Source organism: Mus caroli, unplaced genomic scaffold, assembly GCF_978045245.1.
Source record: "Mus caroli unplaced genomic scaffold, Mus_caroli_1 scaffold_14, whole genome shotgun sequence".
Taxonomy (NCBI): domain Eukaryota; kingdom Metazoa; phylum Chordata; class Mammalia; order Rodentia; family Muridae; genus Mus; species Mus caroli.
Genome location: NW_028227269.1, coordinates 79,123,485 through 79,144,036, shown reverse-complemented (window position 1 = coordinate 79,144,036; position 20,552 = coordinate 79,123,485). Strand labels below are relative to the sequence as shown.

The window sequence follows — 20,552 nt, the reverse complement described above, 5'->3', positions numbered from 1 at the left end:
GGCTTTGCATATTCTAGGCAAACACTACCATTTGGCTCTACCCCAAGCCTTTCAGTGAGTCATGTTACATAATATATATAATTTTTTAAACAGTGTTATGGTTATGATGGCTCAGCCGGTAAAAGCACTGACTGCTCTTTCAGAGGACCCAGGTTCAATTCCCAGCGACCACATGGTGGCTCATGACACTTTGTAACTCCAGTTCCAGGGGACTCCACAACTTCTTTTGGCCTCCAATGACACTAGGAATGCATGTGGAACACAGACATACATGTATGCAAAACATCCATAAATAAAAATAAAAATAAAGCTTACTGTATCATTAGATTCCAAAGGGCACAGGTGGAAAAGGAAATAGAAAAGGAACACATGCAAGCCAAGGTAACGCCTTCCTTCTCTCTGGCTGAAGGCCCTATTTCCCCTCCCTGCCTAGACTCCCCGCCCTTTCCACCACAGGCTTTCTCCACCTTCATCAAATGCCTTCCTTCTCAGTCCCTTTGAGGCCTACCTCATGCCTCATCTTTCCTCTGAGCAAGTTAGTCCTTTCAGGAATAGAGCAACTGAGGCAAGGGTTTACTCTACTACTGCTTTTGGGGATGAAACTATGGAATTCTCTTGCATGCAGTAGTTTTTTTCTCCTTAAACCTTTGGGCACTGTGTACCGAGGGCACTCTGATGATCTAAAGAACAGACGCGCATATCTTTTCTCCCCCTCTGATAACCTCTGCTTAGTGGATGACAACCCAACAAATAACCCAAAGTGCGTCCTGCATTGCAGACCAGGTTTGGCCTCAAACTCAAGAGATCTATCCGCCTCTGCCTCCCCAGAGCTGGGATTAAAGGCGTGCAAAAAGTTTCTCTCTAAACAAAGAGATTTGAAAATAATCTCAGAATACCCATTCCGGCCCTGGCTTCTGTGAAAGGAGATGATAATAACAACCTACTGTAGTTATTTTCCTCTCCCACTGATTGCAGTGCTGACATCCTAAGCTTTTCTCCAAAAACATTCAGGATTTTTCTCAAGAAATTGTGATACTGATTTCACCTCAGTGAAATAGTAAGTCTCCATTTGGTTTTATCTGATACCTTGATTTCTTGAAACCTCCAGGAATCATCAGAAATGTAACTGTGGTTCCTGTCTCTTGAAAAATGCAGAGCCCCAACTTTTGGTGGTCGTGGGGGTATATAATTTTCAGAGGATTCTGAACACTCCAGGTTCTCCAGTGTATCATCTATCTACCATTCTTGGTTAAGATGTATACGGTCGAACACAAGCTTTGTTTCTACTGTGAAATGTTACATCTTTTCCTTAATGAGACCTTAGAGCTGAGAAACAGCTTCTTTGCAAATATCGCTAGGTCTAGCGTCATCCTAACGCTTGGCAGACAATGGAGAATGTCTTACCTCTGAGAAGTTAACAGCCAAAGGAATGATTCCGGCCACGTAACATCCCACCAACATTGCCACAGACAGCAGACTAATGGAGAGAAAGTCATCCATTCTGCCCTCCTGTAGTCACCCTCTACCACCAGGCTTTAAGATTCCCGCAGTTTCGAAAGGCGCTTAGGCTGTTTAAACGTGTGGTCTTCCAAGCAAACGGGAATTTGCCCACTTCTTTCAGCCTTGCCACCAGCCGGGGTGTTCACGAAGCACGCCACTCTCTTAAGAAGCAAGCTCCTTCTGCTGACTCTAGCACCAGAGAAAACTTCGCGCAATCTTAGGTACTCGGTTACCAGCCACTGAGATTCCGGTCGGTCACAGATGGAGAAATTGTGCGGAAAGAGACCTCAATCGTCGGAATGAGAGTGACACGACGACCCGCTCCTAGACAAGGTCCCTGGTAGCAGCAGGAAAGAGGGGTAAAGCCAAGTGTCTTCTTCGCACGCTGTACCTGTTCCGAGGGGTGGCACCGCAGGTGATACGCCCCCAGGGAAGGGACCAGCCCACCAGTCCCAGCAAACTACCTTCCGAGTCTAGAGTCGGGCAAGATGTCCTGCAAGTCTCTCACTTGGGTCGGAGGATTCAACAGCAAAGTCGACACGATGCTGTCTCTGCCCTACACCCGGTGCTACCCATGGTACTTCCCTCAGCCAGGCCCTGACCCTGAGTCGCCAATACTACAGCTGCCATGGCCGCCAAGTGGCACCTCTTCATTACTCCCACTTCCGGATTGTCTCACCGCCTCCTCTTTAGCAGGGCACTTCCGGGTTACAACCGACCTATCGGCCAGGTCCTTATATTGCCGCCATTTTTTAAGAAAGGCTTAAAAAAAAGACGACTGGTGTCGCTGTTGTATTCCCCATCACTTTAGCCGCCTGCCTGTTAATTAGAGTACAGGAGGCAGAATCCCGAAACGAACTCTTCTTCCTAAAGCGGAGAAAGAGTCTCTTACCCATCCCGGCGCCCTTAACCAAGATGGCTGAAACAGCGTCAGTATCCACTCTAGAAACCAGAAACGTGTGTCTCTCTATGGTCTGAAAGGTTCCCTTTGCGTCGCGCTACCGACGACTTCCGGCGGCGGCTCTCGCGGGATTGGCTGTTGGCGGCGTTGCGGCTGAGCTCGTGTGCGGCAGCGGTGGTGTTAGCAGCGGCTGCAGCAAGAGCGTTTGGCGCGATGGTGAGTCCTTAGCGGTTGCCGGGGTCCCCAACTTAGAGGGCCACCCCTGCTCGGTACATCTTCCCATCCTTCCCGTCCCTGCCCTTCTAGCGCGAGCGAGCGAGCTGCTCCCCGCCCCCTTCCCCCCGGCTCGCGGGTGGACCCTTCCCCTTCCCGGCGCTGAGTCGCGGGGCCTGCCCGTAGGCCCCGGACCTGATCCTCCTCCCTGCGGCTGCGCGCCTCCCGCCTGATGGTGGGGGGCGAGGTATGCGGTGGGCAGACGATGCCCTCCCTGCCGATCGCTGCCTGGAAGAGGGAGGTGTGGGGTGCCGTTCATTTCTCTTCAGATGCACTAGCCGACTGTAGGAACAATGGCCGGGGAACGTGTGTTAGACGTTTCCTGAAACTGACACACCCGTCACCTTACGGTTCTCCGTAGGTCGGCCTTCGGGGGTCGGATTGGCTTTACAGTGTGCTGCCTCAGCCTGCCCCCTAACCCCCGAACTTCCAAAAAAAAAAAAAAGTATTTTTCCTTTTTCAGTATCCTTAGTTGCCCAGTTTTGCCAATTTTGTCAGCCTTCAATCTTGTTCTTACTTATAATCTCCTGGGAGTGGAGCCTGAAAAGAGACTCCAGGGTCCTGGTCCCAAAATCCGGCAGGGAAGGTTTTTGTTTTATTTGTTAAGTTGTGTGTCTGTGCTTGCACGTGAGTACAGGAGCCCTCAGAGGCCAGAAGAGGGAATGAGATCCCCTGGGTCTGGAGTTAGAACAGGCGGTTGTGAGCGGAGGATGTGGGTGCTAGGAACCAAACTCATGCCCTCTGTAAGAGTAGCACGTGCTCTTAACCACTGAGCCATCAACACTCTGGTTGTTGTTTTGCTTTTGGGGATCTTCCTTTTCGGTGTGGTGATTTGCCTGCATGTCTTGTGTGCCACTTGCATGCAGTGCCTGCGACAGACAGAAGAGGGCGTCCGATCCCCAGGATTGGAATTACCTGTGATGGTAAGCGACCGTGCGAGTGCAGGGAATTGAAAACTAGTCCCTTGGAAGAGCAGCTTGTGGGCTTAACCACTGAGCCATGTCTCCAGTACTTCTGCCCTCTTATTTTTAAGTAAACAAAAGGAAAATATTTGGAGCAGGTGTGTTTGTAGCTTTCAAATGTTATTATTTCAAGTTATTCCTTAATTTGCCTTAAATTTTTTTTAAAAAATGTGGCAAAGAATGAATAGCTTGTCTAGGATGAGCCATTACAAAAATGCAAATAGGCTTTCATGAGACTAATTTTCTCAACAACAAAAGTACCTTTTGAGTAGCTAGCCTTTTATGAGCCCCTACACCACACATCCTGCTTTCTCTGGCTATTAATAACTAACAAAGCACTGTTCACATGACTACAGGTTTCTTTTGTTACCAACTTAGAGTTTTCTCTCAAGTCTTCTCAAACTTAATTAAAACGACACAGATCTTGCTGGGGATGGAGAAGTAATAATGCTCTTGCTGTATGAAATTTAAAGTGCTTTTCTTTTTTCTTTCTGTTTTTATCTAGAAAGCCTAAATCTTAGACTCTCAGTTCAGTTTGTTGATAATTAAATTTTATTTATCTCAAAATAGTTTGGGCATCCTGACATAAGAATTTGTTTTTTAATCAGAAACTAGTGTTGCAAGTGAAGAAAATTAGGGGAATAATTTGGCTAAGAATTGGGCTTGTAGTGGAGTTGCATCATGCTAGCATTTCTTTAATTAATTAATCTTGTTTTGTTTTTCGAGACAGGGTTTCTCTGTATAATCCTAGCTGTCCTGGAACTCACTCTGTAGATCAGGCTGGCCTCTAACTCAGAAATCCGCCTGCCTCTGCCTCCCAAGTACTGGGATTAAAGGCTTGCACCACTACTACCCGGCTAATTAATCATTCTTAAATGCACGGGAGACACTACATAAGACTATGCTGGTCAGGATGCCTCCTTCACTTATTTAAAGACATTTTTGGGTTTTGCTTATTTGGTGTTAGTGAGATCTAGTGAGTGGAGACCAAAGATGCTATAAAACATCCTATAGGCTCAGGACAAACCCAAAGAATTCATTTCTGTCCCCAAATATAGTGAGAACTCTGAAACTGACTCCGCTCCCCAGTGAGCAGGAGAGGAAAGCTTTCAGTGAAGTCCTGCTCCTCTGGTACAGTCAAAGATTTTGTACATTCAAAGATAAATTATTTGGGTATGAACTGGCCCCTTCAGGCAAGTTATCTAGGTGAATAGTTCAATGGATAATTTTAGTGTGGTATTTACTATATACATTTTATATTGTTACTTTATCTTACACCTTGATATGGGAGGTAACTCCTGTATAAAATGTGGCTCCGCTGTTGTGCTCAAGTCAGGAAAGGCCTTAGGTTGATATGGTGATTATAGTATTTCCTTTTCTCCTTTACCCCATGTCTTAGTTTTTATTGAGTTAATAGAGCTAGAGGCTAGTGGAAACAGAAAATGGGTTCTAAAGGTTAATAAGAAAAAATGCAGGAGCGGGTATATTTGGAGTTTGAGAAATGACCCAGAGGGTAAGGGGCTGACTTAGTTAAGGGAGTTGTGAGCCCGGCACTGATATGGAAACAAGAACTGCGGATGAGCAACCTAGTCAATTACGCTTTAGTAACTAAAGTCTGTGTCACGTCGGGGGCTTCTGTGGTGATAAGGATTTCTGAGTCGAATGTTGGGATATTCATTGACGCTGTTTTTCCCCTTCAGTCTCACACTATTTTGCTGGTACAGCCTACCAAGAGGCCAGAGGGCAGGACTTACGCTGACTATGAGTCTGTGAATGAGTGCATGGAAGGTGAGTGAGCACAAAGGTAATGAGGGGGAGGTTTTTACAGTCCTCACACACGCTGCTCTCTGGGGGATGAATAGCATGTGGGAACTGGAATCTTTTTTTTCCCCCTACATTTCTTCATTTCTGTTTGTTTGTTTGTTTTTCCGAGACAGGGTTTCTCTGTATAGCCCTGGCTGTCCTGGAACTCACTTTGTAGACCAGGCTGACCTCGAACTCAGAAATCCACCTGCCTCTGCCTCCCGAGTGCTGGGATCAAAGGCATGCGCTACTACGTCCTGGTTCCCCCCTACATTTCTTGAAGTACTCATTTAAGCAGGAAAAATAGGTTTTTAGTGTGGGATATTACTTGTTACTGCATTTTGTTACGATATGTGGTGCGTTTTATATACATCTCTCTGACATATTCTGCTAAACTGTAACACTCTTGAGTTACTGTTGGTTCTGAAACGTAAAATAAGTTAGTTCAGGGAAAGTCAAGATTCACAGGAACAGGTCAGTATGATTTATAGTGCATATGCTAAACTCACAGCAGACTCATACCCAGGGAGCCGTTAGAGCACAGGCTGTTTGCTGCTAAGTGGATTTGGTTTTGTGCTTAATCATTACATATTAACTGGTTGTACTGCCTAACATTGCTAGGAAATTGTTCTTTGCTTCTTTCTATCAAAAAGTTATATAGTTGGTTTGGCTGCACAATGGATCCCTAAAACTGTTGATTATTCAAAACTAACTGGGTTTATTAGCCTCCAAATGGAGCTGATTATAACTGTGCAAACAAAAGCTGCTGATAATAAGGATGACTTCTAGGAGCCTGTGCAATACGCTTGGCACTGCCATCACATTCAGCTCCTAAAGATGGAAAGGGAAGGCGGGTGATGTGACACACACCTTTAACCCCAGCACTTGGGAGGTAAAGGAGGTAGATACTTGAGTTTGAAGCCACCGTGGTCTACAAACTGATTTCCTGCACAGCGAGGACTACATAGAGAAACCCTGTCTTATTTATTTATAAAAAGGGGAAAGTTGGGTTTTTCAGGGAGAGGAGAGGCTTGCAATGTCTTCAGGTCCATTTTGCTAACCTTTTGTTATTAAGGTCAACTACATAGCAGAAGAACTGCCTTCGACAGAATGTCTCTGGGTCCGTGTTGTAATGTTTGAACTGAAGACGGTGGCCTTTCCTAGCCTTGTAACTTTATTGTCTATTTATGACAGAGTTTTGATACCTATCCAGGCCAATATTCAGGAATGCAAGATTACCTACTGTGGCTCCTGGGTACTGGGATTGTAGATAATCTGCCACCATGTCTGCCTCTAATGTTTTGAATTACTGTACTTTAATTGCTATATGGGTTTGAGTTTGTAGAAAAGTTGAACAGAGTATAAAGTTAGTCCCCCTGCCTCTATCGGTTATTAACATCTTATGGTAGGTTGTTACAGTGATGGACTGGGGCTAACACATTGGTAACTCAGTCTCGTAGTTTACATTAGGGTTCATTCTGTGTTGTCCAGTATGTGAATTTTGCCAAATTGGTTGACTTGTCAATATAGAGTCATAAAGAAAGGTTTCATTGCCCTAAAATTAATGCCTGCCTTGCCCTCCAAGCCCATGGCAATGACTAGTCTTTAACCCTGTAGTACCCAAACAGAGTAATATGTAAGTAATGTTACACAGTTTTTTAAAAAAAGATTTATGTATGTATTTTATTTATTTGAGTACACTGTAGCTGTCTTCACACACACAAGAAGAGGGCATCAGGTCCCATTACAGGTGATTGGGAGCCACCATGTGGATGCTGGGAATTGAACTGAGGACCTCGGGAAGAGCAGTCGGTGCTCTTAGCCACTGAGCCATCTCTCCAGCCCAATATTACACATTTTTTGATGAAGAAATAAGAAAAAAGTATAAATGTTGAGTACCTGTGGGGATTGTTTTTCAAATGTTTCCATCCCACGGTTAATTAAGCCCATGGATGCTGACCCCGCACAGGCCCAGTGTGCTGGTTGTGACTACTGCAGACAAACTTTTTGTGCTGGTTTCTGCAACACCAGCATAAAAACAGGATGCATTTAAGGTTCTTCTCTGTTTTATAACTTGATTTCATTTTTTAGATTACAAATGGTCATTTATGAGCTTAAAGTGTAGCTTATTTTATAGAATAGTTGCCTAGCGTGTACAAAGCCTGAATTTGTTCCTTGGCACCCCATAAACAGGCATAGAGGTCCGAACCTGTAGTTCTAGCACTTGGGAAAGGGAGGCAAGAAGATCAGAAGTAGTTCAAGTTTATCCTCAGTTACAGTGATTTCAAGGCTAGCCTGGGCTACATCCTATTGAAAAGGAAAAAACAAAATTAAACGACAAACAGTGGTCATTACCCTTGTGTGTAATTCCAGCACTACTGAGGCTAAGGTCAAAGGAGGATGTGGAAGCCAGCCTGAGCTACATAGTAAGTTGCAGGACAGCATGAGCTGGATACTGGGTGCTTTCTGATAAAACCCGAGTGGGTAGGGTGTAGAGGGTACCTTAGAGGCTGGGGCATTGCTCCGTAGTAGAGAGTTTGCTTAACATTCATGAAGTCCTGGGTTCATGCCTACCAATGCCAAAAGCAGACACTTTCTCTACCTTGAAAATCTGCCTCTATATCCTTCCCTTCCTCCTTCCACTCAAATCTGATGCTGGTAAATTTATTTACCAAATTTATTGGTAAGAGCTTTATATGGAGTTTAAGTTTCTTTTCTTTTTTGGTGGGAGGTATATAGAAATAGAGCTGATTTCATGTATGTTACAGCCTTGATACTTCATTTGTTCATTCTAATCATGTCTTGGTGGCTTCATATCTACAAGACCACCTCATACGCAAATAGAGGCAGTTTACTTCTTCTCTGGTCTAGCTAGATGCCTTTTTACTTCTTGCCTCTTTGTTGTGGCAACAGCCTGCAGTGAAGTGCTGAGTCAATGTTCATTCTTCCTCCTGATGGTAGCAGGCAGTCTGTGTCCATGCAACAGGCCAGTGCTTGTAAAGATGCGCAGTGAAGTTACCTTCCTGGGTAACTTGACTTCCTTTTTAATTCTTAGAGTTACAGGATTTCAGTGTAGTGTGCTAGTAGCCATTAAGGGGGGAGGGATAGCTCAGTAAAGGCATAAGCACCAATGAATGTGAGAGTCCAAAACCCCTGTAAACAAGCCAAACCTGTGCTTGTAATCTGATGCTGAAGTGTAGAGACAGGTGGATCCTAGCAGCTCGATGGCCAGCCTCATCTGAGTAAGATACAGGCAGTGAAAACACCCTGTCTGTCGCAAAAGTGGGAGAAGATGGATGGCATTTTACTTCCGTTTCCTCTGTGTAGCCCTGGCTGTCCTAGAACTTGCTCTGTAGACCAGACTGGCCTCCAACTCACAGAAATCTACCTGCTTCTGCCTCCTGAAAGCTGGGATTAAAGGTGTGCAGGAACTCAACCCCAGCTTTTAAAAGTTACTTTAGAGGTTCCTTAAGAGCTTATACATATACTACAATATAGGGCATGTTGCCCACAAGTAACTAACTTGTTCCTTGAGCAAGGTGGTAGCAATGGGCTGAACAGGTAAGTTCCCCCATTTGTAGAACACTTTCCTGGTTGGAAGTTAACAGGTAATGTGCTCTGTTGATAATTGTTAATGCTACCATTATTGATTGTGGAGGTTTGGTTTGGGTTTTTTGAGACAGTTTATAGTAAGCCAGACTGAAACTCACTGTGGCTGAGGATGAGCGAGAACTTCTGCCTTAGCTTCTCAAATACTGGGATTACATATGTGACCACCACACCTGGTTTTCTTCTTATTTTGGAGTATTTACAAGCTTTGCTTGTGCTAATGTAATGCTTCATATATGTTACTTCAGATAGACTCCGTACATCTACATACAGTAAACCCTATGGAAGGGGTTTACTGTTTGTCAGGTGGTTTCTGGGCAGAGTTGTCGGTCTTCGTTGTGTGATAAATAAGCTAGCTTTCTGGATTCCTCTGGAGTCCAGCATCTAGGCTCGTCGGTGCCGTATTAGGGTAAGTTCCAACTTTGTCACCAATTACTGTGACTTCTTCCATTGCATCAAAATTTAAAGGTAAAATAGGAAATTTCCGTATTCTGCTCTCCAGCTTTAGAAAGATTTACTGGGAACCTTGATAAAAGAATCACACTATGGAGGCCGGGCGTGGTGGCGCACACCTTTAATCCCAGCACTCGGGAGGCAGAGGCAGGCGGATTTCTGAGTTCGAGGCCAGCCTGGTCTACAAAGTGAGTTCCAGAACAGCCAGGGCTATACAGAGAAACCCTGTCTCAAAGAAAAAAAAAGAATCACATTATGGGCTGGAGAAATGGCTCAGCAGTTAAGACCACTGGCTGCTTTTCCAGAGGTCTTGAGTTCAATTCCCAGCAACCACACGGTGGCTTACAACCATCTGAAATGGGATCTGATGCCCTCTTCTGGGGTGTCTGAAGAGAGTGACAGTGTACTCACATGTTAAGTAAACAGACAAGTAATTTTTTTAAAATTCTGATTTAAAAAAAAAAAGAATCACACTACAGCCTGATCATGGTGGCACGTACCTTTAATTCCAGCAGAGGAATTAAATTGGGAGGCAGAGGTAGGAGAATCTGAATCCCAGGACAGCCAGGGTTATGTAGACAGACCCTGTCTTGGGGAATGGAAAAACAACAACAAAAGAATCACAATACTATATGGAAAGGGTCATTGTTAATGACCAAACAAATACAGGCCCTGAGCTAGCGGTCTATCCAGATGCCTAGCCCAGACTTTAGTGTTTTGTTCAACTGCAGGGGTTTGAAGTAACCATCTAATTATAAAGCACAAAATAGTTATCAATACTGTCATAAATTTAAATTGCTAGTCACAGAAATTAAAACAAAGTCCTTTTCCAGGTCAGTCTTCCTACGGCAGATACAGCACTGCTATGTTCTCATGTTCTCCCACAGGTGTTTGTAAAATGTATGAAGAACATCTGAAGAGGATGAATCCCAACAGCCCTTCCATCACATACGATATCAGTCAGTTGTTTGATTTTATTGACGATCTGGCAGACCTCAGCTGTCTGGTGTAAGTATTAGCCACTATATCTTTTAATTTGTATTTTTCTGGTTTTTGTCCATTTATATAGTTGCCAGTGTTTCACTTACATGTAAATAAAAAGTTAAAATAACGCTATAGAGCTGAAGGCATGAGGGGCTTGGCAGTTGCTAGCTTGAGGTGAGGATAGACGGGCTCCACGTTGTGTGGGATAGTCCTTGTCTTGGGTTCTTAGCCCTTTTACTTTTTCCTAAATTGTTTTCAGATTAAAACCAAGGGTCTGTTCTTGAAGTCTTAGTCCTACCCTGTGTAAACAGGGCTTGTTTTGTTTCGTTGGTGTGAGATTTCAGATTCTGGCCTGCTTGTTACATTTTATTGTCAGTAGTACACCTTGAAGTAGACTAGATTGGTACTTATTTAATTAGAATATATGAACAGAGCATGATCCTAGGAAATTATTCACTTTTTGGAAATTTCCATAAAACAACATTAGTAAAGAACTGATTGCCGGGCGTGGTGGCGCAAGCCTTAATCTGGCGCACACCTTAATTCCAGCACTCGGGAGGCAGAGGCAGGCGGATTTCTGAGTTCAAGGCCAGCCTGGTCTACAAAGTGAGTGCCAGGACAGCCAGGGCTACACAGAGAAACCCTGTCTCGAAAAACCAAAAAAAAAAAAAAAGAACTGATTGCTAATATTTGATTAGTCGTGTTAGACAATAGGAAGTCTATGCGCTGTAGTAAACGACCTCTGGCCTGGCTGCAGAAAAAAACTGGTGTTGGTAATATAGAGCATTCCTTCTTTGGAGTTTATTTTCCTTATTGGAAGTTGGCCCTGTGGGGGCGGGGGGTACAGGCTTGTGATCTCAGCTAATTGAGAGGGTGAGGCAGGAGGATGGAAAGTTTAGTTTAAGGCTAGACAATTTAGCGTAGACTTGGGTGTGTATAGCTCAGGGTAAACTGCCTGCTTACCAGGCACGAAGCCCCATTTCAGTCTTTAGTGCTGTGAGTCATAATAAGGTAGCTTTAGCTTAGTGGGTCCTGGTGAGGGTTCTGATGCCTGGAGTGTTGAGCTGTACTGTGTATAATGGATGGCAAGATTTATGATCTGAGGGAAATGAATCTTGCCTAGCACCACTTGGCTATTAGGTTGCTTCACTTTAACCCTGGATTTTCTTACTTCCTTTTTATTTTTAAACATAATTGTAGCTACTTACAGGAATATTTTTTAGAAAGATGAAGAGAGCTAATTCAGATACTTAAAGTAATATCCTGTGCTTAGTAACAACTTTGTGGGGTTGGGGGTCTCTGTTTAGCCCTGGCTGTCCTAGAACTCACTCTGTAGTAAACCAGGCTGGCCTTGACTTAGAGATTCACCTGCCTCTGCTTCCCAAGTGCTGGGATTAAAGGCCTGTGCCACCACCTGGCTAATTTTAATTTTAAAACATGCTATCACTTGTCTAATTTATTATTACTATTATTATTTGTATGGTTGTCTTGTCTGCATCTTATGTCTGTTAACTACATGTGTTTCTGATGCTCTCAGGGGCCAGAAGAGGGGTGTCAAACCCTCTGGAACTGGAGTTACATACAGATGGGTATGAGCCGTTGTGTGGGTGTTGGGAGTTGAACCCAAAGTCCTCTGGAGCCATCTTTCGAGCACCCTCCCCCCAGTTTGTCTTTTAGGTTTGTTAGTTTGAGATAGGGTGTATCCCTGACTGTCCTGAAACTTGCTCTGTAGACCAGGCTGGCCTCAAATTCAAGTGTCTGCCTCTGCCTCCAAGTGCTGGGATTCTATACCACCACACCTGGTGCCCTTGTTATACTACAGATTTTTGTTTGTTTGTTTGATATTTTCTGTGTATAGGTGTTTTCGTCTGCATATATATCTGTATACTATGTACATGCAGTGCCTTCAGAAGTCAGAAGAAGACATTGGATCCCCTGGTACTGGAGTCACAGACCCATGTGATCTTTACATGTGGGTACTGGGGATCAAACCCAGATCCTCTAGATAGAGAGCAACCAGTGCTCTTAACCACTCCCTAAGCTGTCTCTCCATCCCTGTACTGCAGCTTTAGTGTGTATTCCTCCACATAGAGTTGAGTTTCAGGCCAGCTGGAAAGTGTCTGTTCAACTCTCATAAAGATAACCTTGACTGACTCAGTGTACTGCAGACCTGAAAACCTGCTGCTGTTGCTGCTGCTGCGAGTCTTCCTGCCTTCCCCTTTCCTTCTAAAAGAGATGCTCTTCTGAAATTTTCATCTGTAGGCCTTTGGTTTTTATTTTAAAAAGCAAATCTTAAAACTGTGAGTTCCGCCAGGCGTGGTGGCGCACGTCTTTAATCCCAGCACTCGGGAGGCAGAGGCAGGCGGATTTCTGAGTTCGAGGCCAGCCTGGTCTACAGAGTGAGTTCCAGGACAGCCAAGGAAACAGAGAAACCCTGCCTCGAAAAACCAAAAAAAAAAAAAAAAAAAAACTGTGAGTTCCTTAAATAGCAGGATATCATTATTGAATTAATATTCTATTAGAGATTTCTTAGTTGATTTCTTAGAATAAGTTGAGCAAATCTAAACCTTGTACTAGTGTTTAGCTATTGCTATTAATCACTAAAAGAATTATAAAAATAGATCAATAAAAATGAAGCTATGTAGTAGAAAAAAACACAAGGTTTTTGGTCAGCAAGTGTGTTAACTGGGTGCTTCAGAGTTCTGGGCTTTGGCTTTTACCACCATCAGATCATACTAGGTGATACAGATCTGTTTGTTAAAACAGCAGCATTGGGTTAGAGACATGGCTCAGTGGTAAAGACTGCTCTTCCAGAGGTTCTGTGAGTTCAATTCCCAGCAACCACATTTTGGCTCATAACCATCTGTAATGGGATGCCCTCTTCTGGTGCGTCTAAAAGACAGCAGCTGTGCTCATATACATAAAATAAATAAATCTTTAAAAAACAAAACAAAAAACCCACAGCAGCATTGTCCACTTTTGGTTCTCTTTGTGTGTAAAAATATGCAGGTTGAAGCCACCCTGGGCAGTTCTAACTGACCGCTGTAACTTTCTGTTCTCAGTTACCGAGCTGATACACAGACATACCAGCCATATAACAAAGACTGGATCAAAGAGAAGATCTACGTGCTCCTCCGTCGGCAGGCCCAACAGGCTGGGAAGTAATTGAGTCGGAAGCATTGGGGCTGGGGGTGGACTTGGAACAGGTACATACAGTGTACTGTAGTGAACCTTTTGTATGATAGCGATCCTGTTTCAACGTTGTTACACTCAAGCCAAGATTGAATGTCTGACACGAACCGTGAATGATCTTGTCACTCTGAAGCCACCATGGCCCTTTGCTCCTTTACTTTCATTTTTTTACTTAAACATTTTTATGATAATACAAATAGAAAACATTTTTGCCATTTAAGGTTGGTTCCAGTCCTTGAAACTGTTTGAGTCTGCTTTAAAGTAAGCAGTGCGCGCACTAACCCTTCGTAGGGGGTGGGGTGGGGACAAGGTTAGTTCTATCCTCTGGGAAAGTCTTAGTGAAAAATAAAGAAATGTTCTGTAGTTGTATTTTCTCACTGAGTGGTTTTCTTATTTATTTGGGTTTTTTGTCTCTACATATTGAATTGTCTGACAGACCATTTCAGTTTTAGAATCAGCAGGCTGCTACACAAAGAACTTGAGTTCACATTTGGACACATTTTGCTGTGATTTCTATGACATTAAGCCTTTACCTCATTTTTTCCAGCAATCAATAAATCTCAATTGTGCCAATATTTGTATCTGTTGTGGATACAAATATTAGATGCTTCTATACTCAATAGTAGGAGGACATCCTATGACAAATTGGAAGTAGTCTAAGTCCAAATGCATTTGGTGCCACAACCTAAGCACAGGACACATTGCTTTCCTCTGGTGGCTGGCTGTGTCTCACCCCACTGCAGCTTCCCAGCGTTGCTAGCGAGTATCTAGACCTGGCATCATAAGCTTAGGACAAGTGGAATTCAAAACATAAAGTGTGTGTGTGTTTCACACCATCCTAAGTTGGAAACCATTTATAACCTTCTTTGGGAAGTCATTGTGCTGTGGGAATCTGCAGCAATAGATACTAACTGCTCACTCGTCTGTGGAAGTTACTAGGTTGAAGGAAGACCACAGAAAATACACAAAGTCGTCTTGTTTTGAATACTGTTCTGTGTTGACTTAAATACATCACACCGTCCTTGGAGTCATTGAATGCACATACACTCCTAAATCTGTTTCGTGGAAGTCAGCATCTTCACACACTGAAGTTGACAGTTTACAGAGAGGCTCATGGCTGGCCCTTTTTCCTTCCCCATCTCCTGCATTAGTCCTTTAGCTTATTACATTTTATGCAAAATTAGATTCTGAAATTGAGATTTATTGTAGCATTTGGGATGAACTTGAGGCCTTACACATTAAAGTCTCTTACCACTGAATCCCAGCCCTGCTCATCTTAGTGGAAGTATCACTGTACCAAAGAATTACTACGACTAGGGTACCTAACAATTCTAGTAGTGATGTTCACTAGGAATTGACTGGACCTAAGGCTAAAAAAGCTCAAATAGCTGCAGAACTAAGCCAAATGGACCAGCTGCTAATTGTGTCTCTCTAGCATGGCCTTTGCTTGGTTTAAGATATAATGGAACCAATCTGGAGGGAGTAGGAACCCTCATTCTCCACCTTGATTGTAGGTTATGATAGTGTAGAAGTTACAGCCGTGTCCACTGTCGACGGAGAGGGTCAAAAGGAGGTGGGGGTGAGGGGTTGCTGGTGAGATGGCTCAGTGGGTAAAGAAAGATGTTTGCCAGCCAGGCATGGTGGCACACACCGTTGATCCCAGCACTCGGGAGGCAGAGGCAGACGGATTTCTGAGTTCGAGGCCAGCCTGGTCTACAAAGTGAGTTCCAGGACAGCCAGGGCTATACAGAGAAACCCTGTCTCAAAAAACAAAACAAAACAAAAAAAAATGTTTGCCATGCAAACCTGGTGACCTAAGTTTGATTCCAGTTTTTTCCATACGTAAAACAGGTTTGATTTCTGCTGCATAAGGCCAGTGAAGTGGCTCATCTGGTAAGGGCACTTGCTGCCAAGCCTGACAACCTGAGTTCAGTCCCAGGACATATGTGGTACAGAGGGAAAACCAATTCCCAAAAGCTGTACTCTGGTTTCCACATGTATATATGTGCACACTCAGATCTAAAAAAAAAATGGAGAAAAGAAGCCCGACTGAGCAAGTCACAACCCCAATAAGCTAGGTGTCTGTCATCGAAGTGTTGGGTAGGATTGCTAATGAGCCATTTTACATGCAGCAAGGCTTGAGCAGTTCTATACTGTTACAGAATGGCCAGACTGGGTTGGGAGAAAAGGCACGGCAGGTCTTCTTCAAATCAGCTTGTATGAAGGTCATCAGTCTCTGATACTGTTAGTGTTTGACAGTTGCAGTGAATAGGGCTGTCGTGTGCTCTGTCGTGTGCTGTCTAAGGAGCACTCATCTGTAGGAAGACCCTCAAGGATAGTTTGAGGCCAGCTTGATGAGACTAACGTTAGCACTTAGGACAACAGCTTGTGGGCTGGAGACATGGCTCAGGTTAAGAGCACCGACTGCTCTTCCAGAGGTCCTGAATTCAATTCCCAGCAACCACATGGTGGCTCACAACCATCTGTGATGGGATCTGAAGCCCTCTTCTAGTGTGTCTGAAGACAACTACAGCGTACTCATAAATAAAAAATTTTTTAAAGGACAAGCTGGGCGTGGTGGCGCATGCCTTTAATCCCAGCACTCGGGAGGCAGAGGCAGACGGATTTCTGAGTTCGAGGCCAGCCTGGTCTACAAAGTGAGTTCCAGGACAGCCAGGGCTATACAGAGAAACCCTGTCTCAAAAAACAAAAATAAATAATAAAAAAAGAACAACAGTTTGTTACCATATTAATAGTGTGTGTGTGTGTGTATACATGTGTGCATATAGAGATTGGAGTACTTTATAGGAGGTTGGTTTTCTTCTGAGCTCCAAAATCAGGAAACAGTCTCATTGTGGCCATCTCTGCAACTTCAAAGTAGGAAATAATTGGTTTGGTTTTGTTGGTATGCATTTTACAGTATTTGGTTGATTTGGTTTTTGTATTTCAGCTTTTTGATTTTTTTTTTTTTTTTTTCCTGAGTAAGAGCCTCTCTGCAGCCTTTCTTAGCCGGCCTTTACTATGCACCCTGACTAGTATCAAACTCAGCAATCCTGCTTCAGCCCCTCAACTGCTAGGGTTACAGGCATATGTGAGCATGCTTGCATTTACTTCCATAAAGGATGAAAAAGTAGGACCAGATCCTTAAGTGATTTAGCAACAGGCTTTACTAGCTGGAAAAGACAAGATTTTAATCTCAAAGCTCTTCGGGGGCTGGGACTCCACAAAATGAATGGCTGTGAGCTACATATGCATCTGATTGCTGTCAGAGAGTCTTTGCTCATCCAAAGTAGTCGTCCTCATGGTGGTTGTTCATCCATTGTCCCAGGGATTATCCTCAGCACAAAGACACAGCTCCTGTTCAAGAGATGACTTGAATAAGAGCCACCCTAGCCTAGACACCCCTTCCACAAGTATCACCTCTCATAGCTGGGTGTCTTAGAGCAAGAGGCAGGGGCAGCCCAGTTAATGAGAGTCACCATTGAGAGAAATAGCTGTTTCCCACTTTGGACCTGTAATTTTTTTTCCCCGGTTTGAGTATAATTTGCCATATAAGGGCCATTGCTTACATAATCGACAGTCTTGCCTAGTAGTATATCATTACATCCTCTCCAGAAGAAAACTGAAGGGCTGGCGAGATGGCTCAGCGGCTAATAGCACTGACTACTCTTCCGAAGGTCCTGAGTTCAAATCCCAGCAACGACATGGTGGCTCACAACCACCCGTAATGAGATCTGATGCCCCCTTCTGGTGTGTCTGAAGTCAGCTACAATGTACTTATGTATAATAATAAATAAATCTTTGGACCAGAGCGAGCAGGGGTCCTAAAAATTCAATTCCCAACAAGCACATGAAGGCTCAACAACCATCTATACAGCCTACAGTGTACTTACATAAAGTGAATTTTTTGTTGTTGTTGTTGTTGTGTTTTTTGTTTTTTGTTTTTTTTTTGGTTTTTCGAGACAGGGTTTCTCTGTATAGCCCTGGCTGTCCTGGAACTCACTCTGTAGACCAGGCTGGCCTCGAACTCAGAAATCCACCTGCCTCTGCCTCCCAAGTGCTGGGATTAAAGGCATGTGCCACCACGCCCGGCACATAAAGTGAATTTTAAAAAAAGAAAGAAAACTGAAAAAACCCACCATCAAGGTTGTCTGTGGAGCAGTTGTGTTAATCCCTTATCTGCAGACACAGAAGAAGTATATAAGATGGCACAGTAGCCAGCTCCACAAAGGAAACACCTCTTTCTAAATTTGGGGAATTTGGGTCTTCTCTCCCCTGGTAGCAGCTCTCCTGCCTTGGCCCCTGTACTGGCTAGTTTTGTGTCAACTTGACACAAGCTGGAGTTATCACAGAGAAAGGAGCTTCAGTTGAGGAAATGCCTCCATGAGATCCAACTGTAAGGCATTTTCTCAATTATCGATCAAGGGGGAAAGGCCCCTTGTGGGTGGGACCATCTCTGGGCTGGTAGTCCTGGGTTCTATAAGAGAGCAGACGGAGCAAGACAGGGGAAACAAGCCAGTAAAGAACATCCCTCCATGGCCTCTGCATCAGCTCCTGCTCCTTGCCCTGCTTGAGTTCCAGACCTGACTTACTTGGTGATGAACAGCAGTATGGAAGTGTAAGCTCAATAAACCCTTTCCTCCCCAACTTGCTTCTTGGTCATGATGTTTGTGCAGGAATAGAAACCCTGACTAAGACAGCCCCTCATCCCTGAAAATGTATCCCTACTCCAAGTTTGTCTCTACCCGTTTCCAAACTAGCACCATTTCAAGGGACATTGACATAGCTGCCAAGTTCTTTGGAGCTGGGGCTGCTACAGTTGGGGTGGCTGGCTCTGGGGCAGGGATGGGGACTGTTTGGGGGTGTCTCATCATTGGCTATGCCAGGAACCCTTCTCTTAAGCAACAACTCTTGTCCTACGTGATTCTGGGCCCTCTCAGAGGCAATGGGATTCTTTTGCCTAATGGTGGTCTTTCTTATCCTCTTCGCCATGTGAAGCAGCCGTCTCCAATTCCACCTCCCATGGTTCTTTCGTGTCTCATCTGCCCTGTATGTTCCTTTTCCTGTACCTCCCCAAGAAGTCTGGGGAAAGAGCTTGGCTCAGGGTTTGACAGAAGACAAATAAATACTGTATTAGTAAGAAAAAAATGGGGGGATTTGTTTCTGAAATATTCTCATGTTGCTGACCTGACCTCAAATTCCTGGGTTCAAGTGGTCCTTTCCCTTTATCTCCTGAGCAGCTGGGGTCACAGACTGGCTAGAAGGCAGTGTAAACTGGCCCTGGAAGGACAGCAGGAAGCTAGCTAGGCCAAGCAGCCCGGGATGCACTGCTGGAAGTGTTTGAAGGCTAGTAAGCCAGTGTGTCTGAAGTAGAGACCGTATAACAGAATAAAAACCAGGAAAGCTATGACTACAGTGCCTTGAACATCAAACTAAGGCTTAACCCTAATTCTGTAGGCTACAGGTATCCTTAAAAGATTTTCAGTCATAACCTGTCAAATCTTTGCATGAGAAGGATTAGGCGCTCTGCTTTGTAGACTAGATTGGAAAGCAGGAGAATGTAACATCCTTAAAGCTTAGTCAGGGGAGTTTTTCAGTGAGATGTATAAGGTGAGAATGACAAAAAGGCTTTTGATTGGCATTTCAGGAGGTCGATGCAAGCAGTGTACTATAAAGACACATGGCACATTTGCAGGTCAAGGGGGACAGGAGTGTGGGGTGTCAGTTCCGGGAGCCAGTGCTTGATGATCTACAGCTTGAGATTGGGGTGAGGAGGGAGGTAAGGGGGGCTTCATTGTAACACCCTATTATAACCAGGAACATGCTTGCTCTCCCTCTCCCCCTGCCCCTCTCTCCCTCTCTTCTTCCCTGTCATGAAGGACTTTACCCTCAACTATGATCCTGTTGCTTTTGTCAGGGGAACGTAACTAAGACTACAAAGTTCACTGGAAACTTAAAGGGTGTGGTGCTATGGAGTGGTAACTTTCAAGGGTGGAAGTGTGTGTGTGTGTGTGAAAGAGAGAGAGAGAGAGACAGAGAGACAGAGAGACTCAGAACTTATCAAACATGCTAGGCTAGACTGCTTGGCCAGCAAGCCCCAGGGATCCACCTATCTCTGGTTTCCTAAAGCTGGAAATCCGAGCTGACTTTTTAAAAACCGTGAGTCCTGAGTATTGAACTTGGGTCCTCATGCATGTCAGGCAAGCCCTTTACTGACTGAGCTGTTTCTAGTCCTAAAATTTGTTGTTGTTGTTGTTGTTTTCTTTTAATGAGGACAATTTACTCGCATGTGTAAGCAGAGAAAATGTCTAAGGTTTTTATTTTTCTTTCTTTCATTTTTTCTGAGATTATAATGTAATTGCATGATTTACCCTTCCCCTTTCTTGCTCCAAATCCTACCATGTATCTCTCTCTGCTATCTTTCCAATTCATGACCTCTTTTTCCATTAATCATTGTTACATATGTGTGTGCGAATAGATATATACAAACTTTCCAGGTCATAAAGAAAACCTGGAAAAAATTTTAAGAGCCAGGGGAAAAAGGGGTTTTGTTGTGAAAATGTCGGAAGCCGCACCCATGAAGTCTCAGCAGCATGGCTGCCTAAATGTGAGCTGAGTGACAATAAACCGGGCAGTGGTGGCACACACCTTTCATCCCAGCACTCCAGAGGCAGAAGCAGCTAGAGCTCGGTGAGTTTGAGGCCAGTCTGGTCTAAAGGACAGCCAAGGCTACACCTGGAGAAGCCTGGAGGGTTTGGAGGGCAGGGCTTGACCAACAATAGACATGCTAATGTGCATGGGCAAGGCTCCCCAGGTTTCCCCTGTACATGAAGAACTAAGGAATGCTGAGAATGGGAGGAAGAGCCTTCCCCAGG

The 20,552-nt window shown here is 44.2% G+C and overlaps 2 protein-coding genes across 3 annotated transcripts in view; one reads left to right on the top strand and one right to left on the bottom strand.

Annotated features, from left to right (window-relative positions):
* Positions 1-2,158, bottom strand: part of Slc39a9 (solute carrier family 39 member 9) — a 39,662-nt gene extending 37,504 nt beyond the window's left edge. Inside the window, exons 1-2 of one of the 2 annotated variants that reach the window (XM_021178625.3) lie at positions 1,965-2,158; positions 1,405-1,837 (exon numbers count right to left, since the gene is read on the bottom strand). In XM_021178625.3, the coding sequence (XP_021034284.1) occupies positions 1,405-1,500 (96 nt within the window). In that variant the 5' untranslated portion in view covers positions 1,501-1,837; positions 1,965-2,158. Of the gene's footprint in view, positions 1-1,404 lie in introns of both variants that reach the window. The other variant, XM_085830513.1, reaches the window with a different exon arrangement.
* Erh (ERH mRNA splicing and mitosis factor) lies at positions 1,989-14,046 on the top strand. Its single transcript, XM_021178628.2, has 6 exons — positions 1,989-2,077; positions 2,482-2,617; positions 3,541-3,597; positions 5,337-5,424; positions 10,389-10,509; positions 13,548-14,046. The coding sequence occupies exons 1-6, from the start codon at positions 1,989-1,991 to the stop codon at positions 13,648-13,650; spliced, it is 594 nt and encodes a 197-aa protein (XP_021034287.2). The 3' UTR covers positions 13,651-14,046.
* Positions 14,047-20,552: the final 6,506 nt, after the last annotated feature.